The sequence below is a fragment of the Bison bison genome, unplaced genomic scaffold, assembly GCF_000754665.1.
Source record: "Bison bison bison isolate TAMUID 2011002044 unplaced genomic scaffold, Bison_UMD1.0 scf7180017864518, whole genome shotgun sequence".
NCBI lineage: Eukaryota > Metazoa > Chordata > Mammalia > Artiodactyla > Bovidae > Bison > Bison bison.
Window position 1 is genome coordinate 2,539,575 of NW_011495071.1, and position 23,342 is coordinate 2,562,916.

At 50.2% G+C, this 23,342-nt stretch overlaps 1 protein-coding gene across 10 annotated transcripts in view; it reads left to right on the plus strand.

Moving 5' to 3' along the window:
* NCAM1 (neural cell adhesion molecule 1) overlaps positions 1 to 23,342 on the plus strand; it is a 366,605-nt gene that overhangs the window by 339,735 nt on the left and 3,528 nt on the right. For 4 of the 10 annotated variants that reach the window (XM_010830336.1, XM_010830338.1, XM_010830339.1 and 1 more), the window contains 4 exons: positions 5,554 to 5,678; positions 9,440 to 9,620; positions 20,180 to 20,387; positions 21,987 to 22,103. In XM_010830336.1, the coding sequence (XP_010828638.1) occupies positions 5,554 to 5,678; positions 9,440 to 9,620; positions 20,180 to 20,387; positions 21,987 to 22,103 (631 nt within the window). Of the gene's footprint in view, positions 1 to 5,553; positions 5,679 to 9,439; positions 9,621 to 12,208; positions 12,587 to 20,179; positions 20,388 to 21,986; positions 22,104 to 23,342 lie in introns of those variants that run through there. The other 6 variants (XM_010830346.1, XM_010830341.1, XM_010830342.1 and 3 more) reach the window with 3 other exon arrangements.

The following is a 23,342-nucleotide window of genomic DNA, read 5'->3' on the forward strand; positions in this document are numbered from 1 at the left end:
CACCAGGGGTTCTGTTCTAATTGCCTTTATTCCCAAGGATTCCCTGCACTGGTGGTTACCAGGGTAGAAAGCTAGCTTGAAGGGACCAAGGCAGTGACGTATATCAGCCCGAATCCCGTGGGCAGAGACTGGGGGCCATGGAAAGTGCCCATTTCCCTGGGGTTTACCAGGAGGAGGGTTGAACCTCCCAGGAGCCTCATGCTTCTTCATAACTCACCTAACGTCCATGAACTACTGTTGGAGATGTTCACAACCCCCGCCCCGCTTTGTGGCCTCGGAGGCAGGAGCCGAGTTAATTGGTGGTGATGGCAGTTATTTCTGTCTTTAACTTCCTCAGCCTGGATCAGCCCCATAACCACAAGCCATACCTTCGTGGTCATATTTTCTTTTTAGGATGATGAAACAAAGATAATTGATCAATTAATCTGTTGGTGTTTTCATGACACCCACGAGAAGGGATTTGGTATTTCTGTGGTTCGGTCTGTCAGAGTTCATTTACCGCTGTTTAACTTGTCCTCAGTAGTACCAAGCCTCCCCACCCTCCCCCCAGCACTCATTCACAATTCCCGAGAAAACCCGTGCTGGAAAGCTTTGTGGACTGGGTGCCTCCATGAGCGTGGCCGCAGAGAGCCAAGCATCTTTTCTCTGTAGAAACGAGGGAGCTGGCCACGCCCATGACCACTCATTCTGTACCCCAGCACTCCTCAGAGCCAGGGACGAGGATGCCAAAGGGTCAGATCACACTGGCGCAGCGAGTCCTTGACAATTAGGAGAGAAGTGTTCAGGAGAAAAAGAATGCTTTCCTCCGAAGGCCTGATTTGGAGGAGCGGTGCTTGAGACAAATCGATGCCAGCCCAAGCGCTGCCGGCCGCTCTTGGGTATAAGATAACCACCTCTGAATAGAATGGCCAGGCTGCTGCCAAAGCACCATCAGGGAGGTTCTGAGGCTCCAGGAGTGTGTGTGGCATAGATCACATTGATCTGTTTAACATTAGGGCTAAGAGGTTGGTCTGAGGAAGGAGAATTAGTGGTCTAATAATTAATCCTGATTCCCTTTGGTAATTTGCTGATCCCCCTAAGGCCCATTCAAACTTGTGACCTCTTGGTGTAATTTTGAATATTCCTGAGTTGGAAAAATCAAATAGGTGTCACATCAGATCAGCTGCATCATACATTTTGGACTTCTTAAAACCAACAGTTTGAAATCACTTATAAGAAATAATCGGTAAGGGGGAAGAGGCATTAGGATAAACAGAGCAAACAGTATTTTTAATGCCAGGCAATCTTATTTGATAGTAAAAGATTCTAATGCAGGCCCTATGCCCATCATTGGGTTTTCTCAGAAGCCCCTGTGGGGTCCTGATGAAAGAGAAAGCAGAGGCAGTGAAGAGAGAACCCAGGTCCAGCCTGTCTCAGGGAGGCCTGTCAGCCAATTAACGTTCCATTCAGAACGTACAACTCTAGGTTCTTTAGCTCTTTGAGTGAGAAGTAGAATATTGTTTTCCTTCCAAAATTCACAGTTGCTGTTCAGAGGCTGTGGGCTTGCTAGAATTTTTGTTGTGGGATTCAGATATCCAGCAGTAGTTTGCTGATCCCAGGGCTTCTGCTGACTCGGGGAAAGACATGAAGCTGACTCTGATTTTAGGGCCCAGTAGCACCGTAATTATAAAGAAGAACCTACAATCTGCATGGCCAGAAATACACATCTCAATTATGGTTTCTAAGGGGAATTTATAGGACCTGCCAGTAATATTTTTGACTGTACGTGGTCTCTCTGGTACATTCTTTTTTTTTTTTTTTTGCATACATGATTTGCATTCTTCTAGAAAATACCAGAACTGCCTGATATTTTATGTTTGTTATCGACAAGGTTTATTTTTACGAATCCTGCTGTTTTAGTCTTTACATAAAATATTTGGGGGAAAAAATTTGACTCATGGTTAAAGCTAAACTCAGAGGGTATAATTAACCCCAGGGGTTTTCTCGGAGCCACCTGCCGATTGCTGCTGAATTGCAAACCAACGTTTACAAATAATTACAATATTGGTTTTTCTGAAATTACCCATAATGATTTCAATCAGAGCACCCATCTCGGAACAGAGTGCATGTTGGGACCCTCTAAATAATTTCCTCTCTTAATGTGTTCAGTAAAGCAGCCAGCCTCCTGAATGCAGGTCCATTTCTTTGGCGTCCCTCATCAGGCAGGGCTGGAACATTCTCTTTGCAGAGAGCTTAGGAAATCATTTCTTTCACGCATTTCTAATCTTTAAAAATATTGGCTCCCAGTGAACATTTGAAGATGAATAAGGCAACTGATTAAACAAATATCACTCTTTCCACATCTGTGTGTACTGACAGCAAGTTGCATGGCCATAAAGTTGATCATAATCTCTATGATATTAGTCCAATAGGATCTTCCTTTAGAAACACCATCATAGGAAAAATTAGATTTCTATACAAGGGCCCCACCATTCAAAGAATTGAATAAGAATTGAGTACGTTTTTTCATTTAGCAAACAAAATCTTGTTTTAATCACCATTGAAACTCGAACGCCTAATGGACTACATGGTACCTAATAGATACTGGATGTGCATTTGGTGAATAAATCATCTTTAAAGCACTCTAAATGATATAGGAACATCCCTGTCGGTCCAGTGGTTAAGACTCCCATGCTTCCACTCCAGGGTTAGATCTAACCACATTAGATCCCTGGTCAGGGAGCTGAGATCCCACAGGCCGTGCAGTATAGTCAAAAAGTAAAAAATAAATACATGATATGATATAAAATGCCCTGAATTCTATGAGAAAGCAATACATATCAGGGTTCCATGGTAGTCACTCGAATAAAATGATGGCAAATTATAGTGTTCTAACTTCGGTAGATGTTAGAATTGTGTTCCATGGTATAGTTTTGAGTGATTTCTCTGTGATCCCGTCTATATTTTTTTCTGAAACAAATCCAAGTGTAAGAGCAGGTCATTGGGGCTTTTGGTTTTCACAGGGTTCCCTTGGCGAGATTTTTGTTCACATATCTTTGAAAGACTCTTAGGGTCTGTTTTTTCAAAGACAGGAATTTTTGAAATGACTTTTTTTTAATTTGTAGAAAAATGGGCAATTTTGTGGCAAAGAGATATGGAATTGTTAATCTTGGGGGTGCATTTCCCTAAAATTGACTGAACATCCCAGATTTGGTGTCCTATGTTTTACGGCATCATGAACACAGCCAGGGTGCTCTTGAGAGCTCGACCTAGCATGGCGACTGTCACAGTGATGTCAGAATAAGAAGGAGCCCTTGGGAGCATCTAGTGTTTTGCAAACCTGGAGACTGAGGCGGTGACCTGGCCAAGGCACTAAACCCCCTGGGCTCTACTGTGGGCTCCGTAGCATTCAGTTCTAAAGGGATCTTCAGGGCAGCAGAGCAGCCCCAATGGAGTAATCTCTATTCCCCTTCCTGGGAGGTCTCGGAGGAGGGACAGGTCCTTGCCTGGTGGGTGTGTTGGAAGGGCCACTGATGCCACCTCCTCCTCTCCTTCTTCAGGCAAAGAGATCATTAACCACAGAGTCAGTGTTGCAATTCTGAATCCAGAAAATTATTACGATTAATGGGAGTCTTCATTCAGTCCAGGGTCACCAACATCCCATTTCACCTGGGACTAAGGGTTTATCCAGGGTAAAGGATTTGCAGTGCTAGCACCTGCAAAGTCACAGGCTAACCAGGATGCGGTGGTCACCCCAATTCAGTGAGAGAGTAGAATCTGTAATGTTCTTCCGCATCTCCTACTTCAATGTTCAGCATTGGTGAATCTACACAGGCTTCCTTCCCTACTCTAAAATATATTTCACTTGGAGTTTTCTTTTTAGCACTGGATATGTCTGATGGGGCATAAGGCATAATTAATTATTGTCTAAGATGTATAATGATCCAAAAGAATTAGAAAAGCACGCACACTTAGACATTATCTAAACAGAATTTCTAAGTATTTTCCACTGAATAATTGGTGCTGGTGGCTAGACAGTGGTGTAAAAACAGGACAAGTCTATCTGAAGCCCATTTATCTTTTTGTTTTTCTTTTTCCTTAGTCACTGATTAAAGGAAGCAAGTCACAAGCACAACTTTTCATAAATACTTTATCCCACAGACATTAGGATTACACAGCCTCCCTGTTGCCGCTTTTTGTAGCCCCATGGCCAGTACAGGTGCACCTTGCAATCCTGTTAATCGAGCTTCCAGGGGGTGTGCCAGGGGCCCGCCCAGACAGCAGGGCTCTCGTCAGTTTTGTCTCTGGTTCCTCCTGGTCTCAAAGGGAAAAGCAGCCCCCTCGGCCATCGCGAGGTTCTCAGCGTAACTAAGTGAGTTGGGTGGGGTGGGCTGGCCTTACCAAGCAACATACTTGTGGGTGATGAGGTCCAAAGCCTGGTGACAAGCCTCCCCCAGCTCTTCTGTCCCATGTCTGAGATTCTGTCTTCCAGAGAACAAGCCAGGACCACCCACCCAGAAGGTAACTGTTTTATAGGCTCTGCAAATCTTCTGTCTGAGGTCATGAAATAGATACAAGAGATGGTTTCCACCAGAAATGCCAGGGTCCCAAGTGTTTTAAATCTTCATTTTAACTTTTTATAACAGATGTTCTGTCATCTCATGGCTTTCAACATACACTAATGAAATAGTTTCTCTTAAAATAAATTAGCATCTTACAGGAGAACCATCCCAGCCCTCAGAATTGGTCACATACAAGCTCATCTTTCTTGTCAACCTGGATTCACAGTGTTACTGCAAAAAATAGAGAAACATCGACTTTTTCTCTGTTGAGAAATGCTGAAGACATTTTTTTCCCTCTCTCTTCTCACATAAAGACTTTAATGAATGTTCCATTAATACAAGGCACCAAGGATTATCACCAAGGCAGTTGAGCCATAAATGCAGAATACTTACAGGAAACTTGCCTATGGCAAATCATGCTTTACTTAATCACAACTGGAAACCTGTTATTTTTTTTAATGACTCTAAGTCATAAAATTTAATTCATGCAAAAGCTGGTCACAAGAATGCAGCATCATTCCACTCCTGTTAGGAATTAGACCCCTGGAATAGATCACATATCCCAGGGAAAAAATAGGCTGCTTTGAAACATTATTTTATGGGTGTAAATTTTCTCCTTAAATGCCTACATTTTCCCATATTTCAGACTATTCCTCAAAATGTACCAGGTTTATGAAAGTTAAATCTGCAGTTGTAAGAGCAGCTAACAGAAAATGCAAGCACCAGGAAGAGACAGGCCAAAAAAAAAAAAAAAAATCCCTCTTTAAAATGGTGAAAGGACTATACTAGGAGGGAGGGTAGTTTCCCAGAACATTTTCAAAAGGCATTCTCAGTTTGGGTTAAGACTGAGGCATCTAATTGGAATTCAAAGTTTTACATGTTTTGCTTTTTAACCATTTGAATTGCTGAGAAATCAAGAGTCCAGCCCCACTCCATCACCACATCTCATTTTGATGGATTGGATTTTCATTGTGTGGATGAAAATGTCATGTGAATTCCCTGGCTGTTTCAGGGGAACCCAGCGCACCTAAGCTCGAAGGGCAGATGGGAGAGGATGGAAACTCTATTAAGGTGAAGCTGATCAAGCAAGACGACGGTGGCTCCCCCATCCGACACTACCTGGTCAAATACCGAGCGGTGAGTAGCCTCCTTCCCGTGTTTCTTGCAACCCCACAACCCTAACACCCGCCCTGTGGGACCAACAGTGTCTTTAGAGCAAGGGGGCAGGGCACCCCGTGTGCCTGGCAGGTGGCTCGTGGGCCCAGGTTAGGGTTTTAAGTCCCAAGACTGACTTACAGCCTTTAGGTCATATCCACACTGAGACCACTTTATTTTTTTTTTTCAGTTCTCTATTTTTTTAATGATGTATAGTTGATTTACAATGTTGTGTTAATTACCTCTGTACAGCAGAGTGATTCAGTTATACATATATACATTCCTTTTTTATATTCTTTTCCATATGGCTTGTCATATGGTGTTGAATATGGTTCCCCGTGCTATATATGGGGCCTCCCTGGTGGCTCAGCAGCAATCAGCCCGCAATGCAGGGGATGCACAGGAAACAAGGGTGGTTCAAGCCTCGGGTTGGGAACATCTCCTGGAGTAGAAAATGGCAACCCGCTCCAGTATTCCTGCCTGGAAAATTCCAGGGACAAAGGAGCGTGGCAGACCACAGTGCATTGGGGTTGCAAAGAGTGGGCCATGACTGAGCATGCATGCACACACGTGCGATACATAGAATGGACAAGCACACTGAGACCGTTATAAAACCTCTACAGTGATTTTGGTAATGATAAACCCACCCATGACTGATTTTTCTGCTTCCTAGGTTTTTCTACAAAGTTATTTTCCCATCATTCAGTACTTTTTTGCAAATAACATACCAATACCTTGGATCACACTTGGATAAAGTGTGTTATGGGCCAGGTATGCGGGCCCGTGATCACATGCATTTTCTCCCCCCAAGAACCCTATGAAGTTGGTCTCAACAGTTATCCTACTTTACAGAGGAAGTGAATGAGGTTTATGCAATTAGTGACCACATGACTCACGCAGTCAGGCAGCCAGGGTTTGAATCCAGGTCTGTCTGACTGAAGAGATGGGGGTCTAAGCCTCCTGGCCTGGGCCGCCTCAGCTCCTAAACTGTCTCCTTCCCTCACCTTCCCTCCACACTAGTGTAGCCCACCCGACCTGTGGTCGTGCTGCTACCCGTGAGCTTGGCCCTAGCCTTTTGTCTTCCTGGTTTCCCAATGCCCATCAGAGATTTCTGACATTGCACCTTTCATCCCCAGCGCCTAAACTGAAAATCATCCCCTTTTTTTTGGTCTTAGAATGATACTTAGCCATCACCAACCATAACCGATTGCTGGGAGAGTTAGAGACAGCATCTGAGCATTGCAAATAGCCTCTTGCTAGGATTTCTTGACAGTAGAAAATAACCTGAGTGGAGTTTTCTTTCTTCAAATAGCACCCAAGAAAGGCTTTTTCCAAAAAGTTTGACTTAACTCTGTCTCTGCCTTTTGACCAGCCCCTACTGATCAAAGCCCTAACCTGGTTAGGTTTGCAGAGAGTCAGTACAGCACAGAGCCCCCCACCCCACCCTGGGAACACATCCCAGCTGCTGGGCCGCCTGTCAGTCACTCAGCCCCCTCCTACTTCGTTGCGAAGCCGGTCTGGAGCCTGACATGGGGGAGGAACCTCAGTTGACTTCTGTAAGGCCCAGCCCAGAGGCATCACTGGCTGAGAGGTCCCTGTGACTTCCTCGATGTGGAACAGGATACAAGGACCAAGCAGGTGGCCCATGGAAGCCACTGGAAGTGGACAGAGTGGTGGGCAGATGTCTCTGGCGTTTGTTGGGCTGATGTGGCCCGGACAGACATGGAATCCAATTCCAGCCTTACCACTTAGCAGCCTGTGCCCCAAGTAGGTCACCCAACAGTCCATCACCTCCATTTCTCCGTTGGTAAAAGAGGGATAGCTTATCAAGTTGTTGTAAAGCTTGAGTACAAGCAAAGAACCTGAGACTTGCCTGACACTGGGAAAACGCTATACTTGGTAACTGTAATAACCACTGCTACCACGCAGGCTGGGTCAGGAAATACCTCCGTACGAGGCCCCATCAGATGTCAGTGTTCCAGGAGGGTCATTCTGGCAGTGCCGGGCAGGTCTGCTTTAAAGAGATAGCTGAGGCAAAACACTGGGATATGTTAGGCTTTGACAACCTTAACCATCCTCTCTCTTTCACTTCAAAATCCCAACTGTTGCTAAATATTTTGATTATTATACATTATTAATATTTATTATGTAACGTAATATTTGCTTTATATTCTGGTTGTCTCTTTTGCAATGATGTTTGCCAAGGAAAGAAGCCTTTCAGAGAAAGAAGACAAAAGACAAAGAGCTGAATTTCTTTGTTTTACATTAAAATGGGACACATGCTCACTCTCGCAGGAACTAACTTAGAGCCCTGTGTAGGTAGTCTGGCTTTCTGTTAGACTCAGAGGTTGGGAGCCCCTCTTCCAGCATTTCCCCACACTATCATGGCCACGACATGTGTGCTATCACGACCCTAAAGGCATCTCTCTGGCTGGTACAAAGCATTTTGCCTGGAAGATGGCTGGCTTTCCTGTAATGTAACTTCCTCCAGCCTCAGCCATAGGCTAGCTCACCTTCCAGAGGACACTGCTAGCATGTTCTGCTCTTCTCAGGAGCAGCCCATCCTCCAGTAGACATGTGTCAAGCCCTCCCACCCAGAACAAATTCACCGGCAGATGTGCAGGATAGGACTGGAAAGAATGTTCGAGAAAAGGGGGGCCCCTCTAACTCCAGCTTTGTGCCTGAAATTATGTCCTGGAGTGCTCTGCTGGCCGCTGCAGGCCCTGCCTTGGTCCCGACCCCAGCACTTCCAGCCACACCTCCGGCTGCAGCCTCAGAGACCAGGTCACACTGCGTGGAGTAGAGAGACCCTGTTCCCTGCAGCGTGTGTGTGTTGCGCTCCCTCCTGTGAGAAGATACATCCCCACTTGGGCCCAGAGGCACTTGCCCACACTCGATTGCCTCTGTGGCTTTGGGAAGCCACCTGTTCTCTCTGCCCCTTCCCCATCGTCGGCTTTAGTGAGGGCCTGGCCAAAGCCCTCGCAGGTTTGTTGTGTGGATGCAGTGAGAAAATGTGCAGAAAGCCTTCAGTCCAGGCCCTGGCATGCAGCAGGTGCTCCGTAACTGATAGCTTTTAATGCTTTTAATAAAAGTGGAATCTGTGCCGTGTTCCCATGTCAGAGAGGTGAGCACACACCTGAGGGTGACCCACATTCTAAAACAGGACAAGAATCACAGTTGTCGGATCATCCTCTAGGTTGCCGTTAGGATGGGGCTTCCCACCTGCCAGTGGAGGAGGCCTGAGAACCTCGGATTCGATCCCTGGTCAGGAAGATCCCCTGGAGGAGGGCATGGCAACCCACTCCAGTATTCTTGCCTGGAGAATCCCATGGACAGAGGGGCCTGGGAGGCTCCAGTCCGTAGGGTCGCAAAGAGTCAGACACCACTGAGTGACAAAAACACGTGCGTCCTTAGGATATGTGCCCAGCATCCCAGAGTGTAGCCTGGGTCCCTGCATGCCCTCAAGGTAATGGACAGGGCATTGAAGGGTTGGCCCCATGCCACACTGGGAATCCGCCACTGTTTTTATTTGCAAGCCCCCAAGGTTGACCTCTGACCTGCGGGATCATTTACTTTCAGGTTTTTCAAGCTGGTAACAAAAACTATGCCCTATCTCTGGTTTTTATTTTCGTTTTGCCCCAATATTTAGTGACTCCCTTACATTCCTCCTGTTGGCTGGTCTTACCAGCTGTTTCACCTAAAGCTTTCTGGTGTCTCGTCTCTTTCTTGCCGGTTTCTCCCAGAAGCTCTCCTCCGAGTGGAAACCAGAGATCAGGCTCCCGTCTGGCAGTGACCACGTCATGCTCAAGTCCCTGGACTGGAATGCCGAGTACGAGGTCTATGTGGTGGCCGAGAACCAGCAGGGCAAGTCCAAGGCGGCGCACTTTGTGTTCAGGACCTCGGCCCAGCCCACAGCCATCCCAGGTATGACACCTCTGCTTTCTGTGAGTTTCCTGCTTTGAATTAATGCACAAGCACCGCACCTCCTAATGTGCCTGAATAGCCCCTGACAACTCGCTTGCTTACAGCCATCCTCATGATTGGTTGCCCATGCAGAGCTTAGTTTTGCTTTGTACCGAGCTGTGCAGTAGGCTGAGCTGGACTGGACCCCCAGGAAGGCTTGGGCAAGCATCCTGGGTGAAGGTCCTGTATCGTCCATCAGCCCTGGAGGACTGATGGTAAGCCAGTCCGTGGGAACCCCTCAGGTGGGAAAGGCCCCAGCTCCAGTCAAGCTTTGTATGCTCATTGAGGAAGAATCCTTTTCTGAGACCTTATCTGCTATCTACCATTTCATAAAGGACCACGAACCTGTTTTTAAGCGCTTTCTGTCTGATGCTTGCTTACCTGCACCACCGTGGTCCAGATTCTCTTCTCTGTGGGGAGCCTAAGAGAAGGAACAGATGGTGCCCAGTTAAATAAAAAACCTCTCTGCCAAAGGCCTCACAATTGAAACAAAGATTAAATGGAGCCACTTGAAACAGATCAAGTGGCGAACGTAGATGCTGGAAACCCCCATCTGTGAAAGGCAGTCCAGCCTGCTAGAGACCAGGATGGGAGATGCCATCCCTTCCGGGAGATGCCATCCCTTCCGGGAGATGCAGATCCATCTCTAGGGATCAACTCAAGTGCGGGAATAAAGTGAGAGTTCTGCTTTCTGGCCCAGCTACCTTGCTGCTGATGGCCAGACTCCTCATTGACCAAATCCCATGGAGCAGAAAGAGATCTTTATCGTCCCTCTCTGCTTTCCTGACCAGTCACATACTGACCACAAGCAGGAGAGGTGAGCATAGAACATACAACTGAAGCTTAGGAGAGGGATCCCCAAAAACTCTCTGCAGCATCCAAGTTTGATAGGAAGATGCCCCAACCTCCTGGTGGCCTTCATTTGGCCACCATCATGTCTGTCCTGTCCAGAGTGCTTGCCCCCTAGTTCTCAGCTCAGTGGTCATGATCACTCATCCCAGTGGGAGAGAGGCCAGAAGGGACATGTCACAGTAGTGACACAGGGCTGTGTGTGTGGCAGTGGGTTAGTCAAGCAGCTGCGAAATGAGATCAGCGTGTGATTCCCGGATGGTTGGTCGTACATGAGTGTGTGTGTGTGTGTGTGTGTGTGTGTGTCGGAGAGACGTGTGCAGGCCCCCAGGGAGTTGGCGGCCATAGATGAGATGCATCCATGGTCCTCCCCTCCGTGTTGGCAGGGAGACCCTCAGCACAGGCTAGGGCGGGCGTGTCTCTGCAGGCACTGGCCACGTGGTCAGTGATGATGCCGTCCGTGGCATCTGGGCGTGACTGCAAGCGATGATCTGCTCACTGATTCGCAGGCTGTCCGAACGGAGGTGCCTGTGTGTCCTCTGCCCTTTCTGTCTCTGCATTCTTGGGTCAGTTTTTTCCTGATATCGACAGTCTGGTGGGCGTGTCCAGATCCGCTCGGCTCTTATGGGGCATCTAGGAGCTGGGGGAGTGAGAAGCCCGAGTGATTTCTTTGCAGTGAAACAGCCTGCTGGCATCTGTTTTCTCGGGTAAGACTCCATAGGTGGTGATTCCAACATGCTGGGTCCCCAGGTGGGGTACTGCGAGTGGCATCAGCTCCTGGGGTTGGAGAAGTTGAGGCCACTGTGTTTCGATACAGAAATTCTGGGGAGTCCTGCCCATGGAGTGGTCAGAGCCCTTCTGGCTAATCTCCCAGGTGCCCAGTTAACGGGGAGGAGGGGCTGCTCACCTCGCCCACCAGGGCTCCAGGCTCTACTGCACAGGTCTTAGCAAGAGCTTGCCTGGTTAAGACTTCTCTGGGACCTGCGGATAAAGCCTCTGAATTACGAGATGTATGTTGATGGTGGAGTTCTGTGGTCAGCGGGCACTGGAGGTGAGAGGCGCAGAACTAGATCCCCTTTAAGACCGCCAGGCGTGGGGTGGGCTTGTGCTGCAGGAAGAAGAGGCCGATGTTTTGCTGAGAAGTCAGCCTGTGCTCAGTTTGTTGCGCATAGACCAGTGATCAGATACATCTCTGTCCCCACGTGTCAAAAGCTCTGGAGACCTGAAGGCTCCTGACCGTACCTTAGAGACCTCCCTTATCAAAGGTAACACTTTCCTAATCAGACTCCTGTACTTGACCGTGGAGGCTTCTGTTCTCTCACTTGAATTTCATTTGCTCGCTGACCCCTAACCCCTGAAGTCACCCTGCTGTGCTGCTTGTGGCCTTGCTGAGCTGCGGAACTGGCCTTATGGTGATAATACCGCACTGAACTCAGTTCTCTAACCTTTGTCAGCTTAATTTACAAAGTTGAATTAACCTTGGATTCTTGCGTTCTCTGTATTTGACCTAATTTTTTTTTCTTTTTATCTATTTTTTTTTCCTCTGTTTCTGTCTCTTCCTCCTCTTTCCTCCTGCCCCCTCCCCTTCCTGTGTCTGTCGTCGCATATACCGCCTTGGACGTCACTGGGACATCCCCACTGCCACATTTGTTTTTAAACAACCACATTCTCTCTGGGGACCCATTGCTTGGCACCGGCAGCGACCTTGGGAGGCTCCTCCGCATCCTACACCTTTGTCTCATTGCTTTTCTCTGCAGTGACTCTTCTCTTGCTCTGTTAGGAACTTGAACACACACACACAAAAATTTAAATGTGCTTAAAAGCTCAGTTCCTATGAGAATGATCAGTGCCCCCCGCCCCCACTTTGGAAGAATCTGTCAGGACTGCCACGGCCACGCCAACAAGCTCTCTGTGGAAGAGGAAGGTTTGGCAGTTGGAAACAAGCTGGACCTCCAGACATATTATTCCCACCCACAGATACACTTGTGCCACTTCATACGAAGTTTGCCCCTTTTTTTCGTAGAGTATAAAAATGTTGGGAGCCTTTTTCTTTAGACCCTGTATATATAAAAACCACGATGCTAGGTTTCTACACGTAAAAACCTTGTCTGTAAAAACTTACAGACACGTCTTTACACGGCTGCTACTGGTCGCATTTTTGGTTCTTACCTGAAGATGATGTAGCAGAGGAAGGTTTCTAGGTACCCTCTTAAGCTTGCATCAGATAAAACCACCCCGCATCCCCCCTCTAACTCCATGCACCTCCTCTGCCCTGCAGTAAGTAGCTGGCTTTGCTTGCATTCAGTGCCCATGGTAAGCCCACTGCAATCCACTAGAGCATTTTGCTGGCCACATGGGCACAGTTCAGTCGCCGTGTTGCCCAGACAGCGGAAGAACTCCGATTTAGTCAGGTATTTCTGGGCTGACCCCACATTCTGGGAGGCACTTTGGTCCTGGTAGTATAACCAGCACCTGACGCTGTTTAGGACGTGCCCAGCACCTGTGGGCTCTGGAGGGTCGTGTCTCCCATTCGGGGTAACTCCTGCTGCCTGGCGAAAGATCAGCCACGGACCTCGTGTCTTGGCAGATGTGGTCCAACTGTGACCCACCCTATCGCCTAAGCGGCAGTCCCCCAGGTCGGAAGCATCTGCTGTGAGCCTGGCCTGAGTCACACGCCCTCCCCACACACGCTCAGCAGAGCCGAAGGCGGGGCCAGCCCTGAGCATCAATGAATCAGAACTCAGCCAGCCTGCCCCATTTCCAGAGTGTCCCTAAGCCCACCCCCCACCACCACCCCATCTGTCAGTGGCCTCAGTGACGTGTTTCAAATTTTGATGGAAGCCAGCTGCTCCTCTGTTGTCGGGGTACACCCCATCCCCCACATGCCCACTAGAGGAAGTGGGGTGTGTTTGTTACAGTTCCTGTGGAGATTCCTGTTCAGTAGCATCAGTGTCTGTGCTCAGGGGTCCTCCTTGTGGTCACATACCATTCCACGTATCTCATCTCTGAGCATCTCCACAGAAGTTTGATTTTTGTTCTGTTTGGTTCCTTTATTTTTTAGTTCTGTTGTTGTTTTTTAACGTTCGAAGACTAGCCTTTCCCTTTGGGAAACCAACTGTGATCCTATAATCTTCGGGGCGACGCTGCCCAAGTCGCTGGGCACAAACAGGCCCGTGTCCTCGGCACTGGCAGTTTAGAGGGTCACGTGCAGACACCAGAGGCCCCACGCTGCCCATCAGCGAGGCCAGGCAATGCCTCTCGCCCCAGCCCTGTCGGCCTGCAGCCCCGCCACAAACCTCTCCCCCCGGGGTCCTCCACCTCCAGCCCCACCGGGGCAGCAGGAGCAGACACGGCTCTTAGACACAAGGAGAGGATTGCAAAGAGGCACACGTGCCTCCAGGCTCAGCATAGAATCCCAGTGCCATCCCGAGGGCAAAGGAGGATGAGATGGTCCTCGCACAGTGACCCATCGCTGGCTCCCGCTCTTGGTATCATCTTGGGCAGAAGTCACATATTCGCCCAGGAGGGCCCATCCCAGTCCCGTAGGCGAGGGCCCGAGCCAGTGTTTCTGAAGGGACTGCAGGAATCAGGCCCAAAGTGTGGGAAAGCCTGACGTCCATGAACCTGTCCCCTCGGCTCATTCTGGGCCAGGCAGACCCCAACTGAAGCAACTCTGGGGTCCCTGAGTTGGGCCCATTCAGACAGGCCCCTGGTTTGTAAGGAATGCCCTTCGGGGGGTGGGCAGCATTTGGGCACACCCCCCTCTCATGGTGGCTGCGGCCCCCAGCCCCTGAGACGGCTCCCTCTGCAGGAGGGCGTGCTCGCCACCCCGCTCAGCCACCCCTGCCCTGGCTCAGCGCTGCCCACGCTCCACACGCCACAGGGCTTCTCGCTCATTTTTGGAGTATTTATACAGCAGGTTTGGATCACGTTTTTCTACTAATAAGAATGCTAACATTGTTGTGCAGATAATCAGCAAGGCCTTGATGAGGTTTACACCTTTGCATTATTAAAGGAAATAACAGTTCATGTGAACTCACCGGCGTGTTTGGATTTTATTTGATAATGGTGTATCCTGCCAAAGTCCTTTGCCTCCATTCACAGGGCGCCACAGATTACTTTGATCCCCAGAGGACCCTTTAAGTGGCACCCCAGACTTGCAGCCCACTGAGTGGAGGTCTAGCCGCTGGAGCCGCTTTTTCCTGCTTGGTTCTCTTAGCTCTCCTAAGTCAGAGCTGTTGTGTGGGGTCGTGCCTCCTTGGACTTTCCCCCAGGAGATGGGGAGGGGAAGTGTCCTTGCAGAGCCGAGAAGGTCACGTTGGGGTCAGAGGCACGCTCTGGGCCATCAGATACACAACTCTATTGCATGTTCTCCCGATTTCACGGCTCCCTTTACAACTTCATATCAAAGGCTGCACAGAGTGACCTGGTGACAGAATCGGAGAGAAGGTGCTCATTTGCAGACCCTACTCTGTTTATAATCACACTTAGTTGGGTGCCTCCTGAAAGCCCCGAGACCTAGCCATCTGTTCAGCAGACTCCGGGAAGGAACAAGCAGAAAAGTAAGGGGTTCAGGAGTGAACCGGAACCTCAGCTTAATGGTCCCAAGAGTCAGAGGAGGGAGATGGGCACGTCTTTCTGCACTGCCATCCTGGGGTGCAGTGACTGCGGCCCCGGGTCATCTGCCAGGGCGGAGACTGCCTTCTCATTTTGCGGCATTTAAGAGCGTAGGCACTTGGATGTCTCAATCTTGGGCAAGCCAGGTCCCTGTTCAGTACCGACACCCCCCAGGCCAGGAACCACAGACGCTGAGCAGCCCCAGATCATAGCCTCAAGGTTCAGGGCAGCTCAGAGCCCAGAGGTTGTGGAGAAATTGCTCCCAAGAGGCACTCTTTGTATGCAGAGAGGTCAAGGGAAGGTCACACAGAGACCTCAGAAGTTGTTTTCTTTTTCCTTTTGTAAAATGTTAAGCAATATGTAGGCGATAACCTTTGTCCTTCTGGTTTCCCGAACTGAACAATTCTGTAAAGGCCACCGAGAGGTAATGAATGTTGGCTTGACTTGGATACTCGTTCATTTCCACCCCAGTCTGTCTTTTGCTTGCTTGCCAGGTTGCACAGTAGTAAATATTCCACCTGCCAGTGCAGGAGAACGTAAGAGACTCGGGGTCCATCCCTGGGGTGGGAAAATCCCCTGGAGTAAGGCAAGGCCGCTCACTCCAATACCCTTGTCTGGGAAATCCCATGGACAGAGGAGCCTGGCAGGCTGTAGTCCATGGGGTTGAAAAGAGTCGGACACAATTTAGTGACTAAAACAACAAAAAAGTGTCCTTTACTTACGTTTTTTTTGTAAAAGTACCACATACCCTTTCTTTAGCTTGAGGGGCACCTCACTTCCTCTGTAAGTCTAGATTCTTATTGGTAAAGTGAGTGATCCCTTGGGGATAAGTCTTTGCTCTCTTTCCATCCTTCAAATACATCAGTAATGTTAAGGTTACCAGGTAAGATTACACAGCTCATCCTTGAGCGGTGAGTCATAGGAACAACTGTTACTCATTGTAATGCAAGGATGAGAAAGACCTAGAAAACAGTGGTCCTCAAACTCTTAAGGAGAAGGCAATGGCACCCAACTCCAGTACTCTTGCCTGGAAAATCCCATGGACGGAGGAGCCTGGTGGGCTGCAGTCCATGGGGTCGCTAAGAGTCGGACACGACTGAGCGACTTCACTTTCACTTTTCACTTTCATGCATTGGAGAAGGAAATGGCAACCCACTCCAGTGTTCTTGCCTGGAGAATCCCAGGGATGGCGGAGCCTGGTGGGCTGCCATCTATGGGGTCGCACAGAGTCGGACACGACTGAAGCGACTTAGCAGCAGCAGCAAACTCTTAGTTGCATAAGAATCACTGGGATGCTTGATCAAATCCTGAGCCTGAGGCTCACCCCAGAGATTCTAATTTCCTAGAATGGGGGAACCCCCAAATCTGAATTCTTCACAAAGTACCCCAGGAATTCTGCTGCAAGTGGAGAAACATTATGCTAAAAGGTATTTATTTTTCAACTAGAGATAAAAATCACAAGCATCTGTGAATAAAGATGGGACCTACTAAGTGTTTCGGTCTTACAGGGAAAAGTCCCGATTGGTACACACTGTGGAGAAGATAGACATTAGAGAACCTATATCCTGTGCTGGGGGCCTTCCCAGGTGGCTCTAGTGATAAAGAACCCACCTGCCGATGCAGGAAACATAAGAGATGCAGGTTTGATCCCTGAGTGGGGAAGATCCCCTGGAGGAGGTCTTGGCAACCCACTCCAGTATTCTTGCTGAAGAATCCCCCTGGACAGAGGAACCTGGCGGGCTACAGTCCATGGGGTCCCAAAGAGTCGGACACAACTGAAGCGACTTAGCAGGAGCAGCGTCCTTTGCTGGGGACTGTAGGACATCTAACATGCAATGACTGGCTCTTCGAGTTAAAGAGGGCTTCATAACATCCTCTATCCCAGGCCCTGCCTGATGTGGGAACCTCAGCCAGAGCATTATAGCATCCTGACCAGGGGATTTTCCAGCCTTTGCTTAATGCCTCTGGCAGCGAGGAGCTCATCTTCCGAGGCAGCGCACACCACGTCTGAAGAGCTCTTATTTGCTAATTTGTTTTTTTTTCATCTGAGCTGAAGTTTGCCTGCCAACCCCTTAGTTTCCATCCGCTGGGGACCCTGGTTGAGACTGCCTCTCCCCTCTCATGACATATCTTTAAGTATTTGGAGGCAGAGTTCTCATCTCCAAGGCTAAACACTGCTCATTTGTGCGGCAAATATTCTGTAAATATTTCTTGTAAGTTGAGTTGTGTTACTTGCTGGGGAGACAAGAGGTAGACAGAGAAAAATATGCCTGCTAGGATATTCAAGAGGGTGGGGCAGCCAACCAAAAAGCGTATCAATGGGGATTTCCCTGGTTGTCCAGTGGTTAAGACTCAGCACTTCCACTGCAAGGGGTGTGGGTTCAATCCTTGGTCAAGGAACCAGGATTCTGCATGCTGCATGATGTGGCAAAAAAAAATAAAATTCTGTTCATGTCAGTGAACAGAAAATGGCAGATGGAAATAGTAGTAAGAAGGGAATTGTCGTTTAGTTGCTAAATTGTTGTTTAGTCCCTGTGTCTGAAACTTTTTGTGACCCCATGGACTGTAGCCCACCAGGCTTCTCTGTTCATGGGATTTTCCAGACAAGAATACTGGAGTAGGTTGCCATTTCTTTCTCCAGGGAAATCTTCCCGACCCAGGGATTGAACCCACATCTCCTGAGTTGCAGGCAGATTCCTTACCACCAAGTCACCTGAAAAGTCAAGAAGGGAATAAAACAGAATAATCTGGTAGATATGGGTGGAGAGTGCCCTGACTTATGATGGTCAGAGGTGTGGGAGCGTCCACTGCACGTGTGGGACCTTTTAGACCAGGGAAAGCAATTTGAATCTTATGTCAAATGAAAGGGAAGACCTCTTGCCCTGCCTTCTGTTTTATAGCCCTCCTGGCCCTTCCCCAGATGTCTCGTGATGTTGGCCTTGGCCTCCCAAGCCATGCAGCCCTCCAGAGGGTCTGCTGAGCCCAGGGCATGGGTGGATAATGGCTGTCTCTCCCACACAGACCACTTTGCGGTGGTTTGTTTTCCTTCCTTAGAGACGTGACTAGTCCCCTAAAACTATATTTATGTATCAACCTCAGAACATGGTGTTAGGGCCTTTGAGTCCAAAAGTACAGACATTCTTTCCCCTCAGTAATACCTTAGGCTCCTTCTGCAGGAAGTAGACAGTTAAACACCTATTGGGTGTGGAAGTCAGGAGACCACAGTGCCCTCCGGCCCTGAGTCACGGGATGGGGAGGAAACCCAAGGCCATATTTCTTTTTGCTTGGGGAAGCAGCTTTGGGATTCTGAAGGCCAGGAAGGCCTGCATCGCTCTTTCTTTTCTTTTGTGTGTGGATGTGTGAGCACCTTGGATAGAGAGAGTGGATGGTGTGGTGCTGGGGAGATCAGCTCTAGCTGACCGTAGGGACCCGTGGTCGATTTCCTGCTGCCGAAGCCTAGAGACAGAGTGACTAGAGCCGGTGCCCTGAGCATGGAGCCGGTCACCAGACTCAGGTCTTCTTGAGAAACAGGCCGTGTCTTCAGTGCAGGGTTGAAAGGGGCCAATGGGAGAGCCTGGCGAGGACCTGGGAAGCAAAAGAGCCAAAATATTCAAGATCCTAGGCAGCTCCTCTGGTGTAGAAATTAGGTTGTGAGTGGTTGTCTCTTACCTGCTGGCCGGTGACCCAGACCCTGAATTGAAGTTAGAAATAAGGACCCTCAGAATGGGACAGCTGTTGAAGGAGCCCCACCGTGCCTGAGCAGGGCTCTGGGACACAGGAACACAGACCACATGCAGAAAGAGGCTGTGTTCCATCTCCGTCACCTGGGTTACCTGTTCCTTCCGTGAACTGGCGTGTGATGTGGCCAGCAGCCCCCCAGGCAAAGGCTCAGGGAGACCCAGGTCGTGTTGGCCACAGTCCCTGCCTCCGGTCCGCAGACGGGTCATCCCAGTGGGTCTGGAGGACACGGGAAGCTTCAGACAAGGTCTGGTGGTGGGATGACGCTGCTGTCTTTGCGGAACCCTGCCCTCCCAGGAGAGGAAAATGAAACAGACTTTTCAGTCTGAGGTCATGGTGCCACACTGGCTTCCACAGACCCTGCATGGGTCCTTCCTCCCCCCAGCACAGCCTCTGCCTTTCTGAAGCTGGTGGGAACCACCAGGCAATCCGGGGTTAACCGCAGCCACCTAGCACGAACCGCGAGGGCACACTCTGGAGCTGAGCCTGGGGCCCTTCTGCCATACCACGAGTAGCCCAGGGCCCTGGACAATTCTAGGGGGACACCAGGGAGTAAGACACAGAGGTGGTCATTCGAGTGGGTCCAGCCAGAGCAGGGATGCTGGGCATTGCTCGAATGTGAGAGGGTGCGTTTGTCTTGTGGTGGGCACGTGTCCTGTGTGAGTGAGCCTGCCGTTGCGGGAGTGTATCTCTGGGTGAGTCTGCTGGGTTTCCAGAAGTCAAATCCAAGCGGGCCTGGCTCCCAGATGGTGAGTATTCCCAGACCTTCTACCTTGCCCAGTGGGCCTGGGGAGACCCCCATGTCTCCAGAGCAGGTGGGCTTCATTCATCTTCCTAGTGCAGTGAAGGAAGGTGTGGTCCAAAGGCCAGATCCTCTGGAGCAGTTCCTAAAGAGCAGGAAGATATCCCCACAGCCCAAAGGGAGCCCTGGGGACCCTCTGCTCCCCCATCTGAGACCCTCTGCCCCTATCTGGGACCCCGTCCCTGGCAGCTCCCAGGGCTCCGGGGGAGACCAGCCAAGTGTGGGCTGAGAGCAGAGGTGGAGACATGGCACCAGTCTGGGCCCCTGTCCTGGCAGGTGGCTGCCTTGTGCCTCATCCCCTGATCTGTGAGAGCAGGCTGCCATTCCTCTGTCTTGAAGATAGGAAGAAACCCTGATGTCTCAACCCCAAAAGGCCCAGGGTCGGTGGCACTCTGGACACAAATGCCACGGCAGTCCAGTGGGCTCTACCCCACCCCCAGGGCTGTTGCTTGGCAGGTCCGGGTTTGCATCTGCAGGTACTAACCACCCCATCTCTCTCTCCCTCCCACCCAAGCCAACGGCAGCCCCACCTCGGGTCTGAGCACTGGCGCCATCGTGGGCATCCTCGTCGTGACCTTCGTCCTGCTCCTGGTGGCCGTGGACGTCACCTGCTACTTCCTGAACAAGTGTGGCCTGCTCATGTGCATTGCCGTCAACCTGTGTGGCAAAGCCGGGCCCGGAGCCAAGGGCAAGGACATGGAGGAGGGCAAAGCCGCCTTCTCGTGAGTGCAAACCCACCCCCCACTGCTAAGCACCCAGGCCCGGGCTCCAATCAGGGAGCCATCTCAGCCTTCCCACTGCAAACCCCAAGGGAAGCGAGGCATTAGAGAAATGTTAAAAGCAGACACCTGAACCCAATCTCACACCTAGAATCTCATAGAAATTCCCTACGTAGGTCAAAATGAGAGGTATGGTCAGAGCCTAGCCTGGAGGGGAGCTGCCGTGGAGAGAGCCACTTGCCTTGCTGCCATCCATGCCTCCGTCACTCACCAGATGTTCACGGAGCAGCAGCTGCTACGGGCATGGCACCGTCAAGTGCTAGGGGACGCAGTGAGCAAAACAGGAGAATGCCTGTCCTCCTGGAGGACGGTCCAAATAGAAGCTGTGCACCTGCATCTCTGGGGAAACAGATCTTGAGCCAAATAGAGGAACCTTCATAGACTGTCGTCAGGCGGGGCTGAGCCGAAGCAAGGCCAGAAGGGACAGAGCAAGGAAATAGGTTGTTAGCACCACCCCATGCCAGGCACTGTGTACACACATACGTGTACATATACATACAGTTCTACACGCATCATATACGTGCTTATACACGTGTGTGTACTTACATATACATGTATCACGTATGTGCATATAGTATGTGCGTGTACATGCATCATATATGCATACATTGTTGTTGTTTAGTCTCTTAGGAAGTTGAGTCATGTCCAACTATTTTGCGACCCCATGGACTGTGGCCCACCAGGCTCCTCTGTGGGGGATTCTCCAGGCAAGAACACTGAAGTGGGTTGCCATTCCCTTCTTCATGGGATCTTACCAACCCAGGGATTGAACCCGAGTCTCTTGCATTGGTAGGGGCGTTCTTTACCATTGTGCCACCAGGGAAGTCCGTATAGGTAGACACACACGTATACATGTGTGCACTTACATGTACATATTCTTATACACACATCATATTCGTGTACATGCTTACATATACATATATGTGCGTGTTACATATACTTACACATATACAGGTATGTGTGCAAATTTACATATACATACACGTATATATATCATATACATGTATATACTCAGGTGTTCATGTACATTTGCACTTTATATATATATACATAAGTAGTGCATACTTACATATACTTATATATATACATGCATCATAAACTTGTGTATACTTATATATACTTACATGTGTATGTACATGATATACGTGTTCATTCTTACATATACACATAGGTATGCATATACACACACATTTACCATGTATACACACGTGGATGACTTCAGCACTAATCTGTGCCAGGTGCTTCCCTCAGTACTTTATATTCATTGTTTCAGTTAATGTCCATAACCTCTAGGCAAGTGGAGACTGTTACTTGCCCCATTTTACAGGTGAGGACACAGGCAGGGGTGAGCAAATGAGGTGCTCAGGGTCACACAGCTGGCAGGAATGGGGGCTGAGATACAGCACTGGGCTCTGGCTCTTGATGCACCGTGCCCCCGCCAGCCTGGGGCTGGGCGCAGGTACCTGAGTGTGGCTGGCTTCCCTGGGAGCCCCCTGCCTCTCCCAGCTCTCCGGGATGGAACCAGCGGAGCTCTCTCCACAGGAAAGATGAGTCCAAGGAGCCTATCGTGGAGGTGCGAACGGAGGAGGAGCGGACCCCGAATCACGACGGAGGGAAACACACGGAGCCGAACGAGACCACGCCGCTGACGGAGCCCGAGTACGTGGGCCCCTCCCTGGCACAACCCCACACCCACCGCAGCACCCTACCCACACCTCCGTGCTTCCCACCTGCGGCTCCAGGCCCGGCATCACCGGCCAGAATTCTGGAGTCCTGGGCCAGGAATGCCTGACACCACTCTCCTCAGAGAGGAGGCATTCGTGGTCGTATCTGGGAGACTGTGGGTGACCTTTTAAAGAGCTCTGTGCATCAGTGGGATCCCTAGACCCTGGGCCCAGGTCACACAAACACACACACAAACACACACACACACACACCCCGGAAATGACTCAAGGAGACAAAACATCACTGAGAGAGCTTAGATTCTGTTTAGGATTTCCAAGAATTTTAGGGTTTTCTGCATTTCTTCCTAAAAGGGTGAGGGAAGCTGGGGACCTGGTAAAGCCTGGCCCTCCTGGTCTCTTAAGCCTTGAGGACCATCAGTCAGAAGGCACGTCCAGCTTTGGGTGTCAGGAATGCCAGGCTGTCGTGGGTACCGTGGGTTTGAAGGGAATGGAGTTTGATGGAAGTGCAGAATCTCTGGCTGGACAGCGCCCCAGCCCTGAGGGGCCACGTGGAGCCCCTGTCTGTGGGGCAGCTGGAGCCGATTCCCCAGGGACCTCGGATGCCTGTGGTGGTGGACGCTGAGCTCAGCTGGCCTCTCCCCAGGTCGAGATGCGAACAGGGCTCTGAAAGGCCCGCTGCAGATGTTAGGGAAAGGGAGCCCCAGGCAGGCAGCAGGGCAGGCGGCAGGGAGGAAGGCGAGAGGCCCCCGCCAGGTCCACGTTCTCTGTCGTCTCCTGTGTCCTCCTCTTCTGCCCGCCTGGGCGTGTGCTGCCTCCCGCGTCCTCCTTTCTCTGTGGGCCTGTGTCCTGCCTGTGCGTCCCCGCATGCCCGCCCTCGGCCCCCTCCTGGCCTCCGCCCTCTCTTGGCTTCTCTGTCTGTCTCAGCTTCATTGTCTATCTCTTCTACTTCCTGTCCTCCCCGCAGGCTGCCTGCTGACACCACAGCCACTGTGGAGGACATGCTGCCTTCTGTCACCACCGTCACCGCTAACTCTGACACTATCACCGAAACCTTTGCCACTGCTCAGAACAGCCCCACCAGTGAGACCACCACCCTGACCTCCAGTATCGCCCCCCCGGTCGCGGCCACCCCTGATTCAAACTCTGTGCCCGCCGGCCAGGCCACCCCATCCAAGGGGACCGGCGTCACTGCCACCTCCCCGGCCCCGGCCCC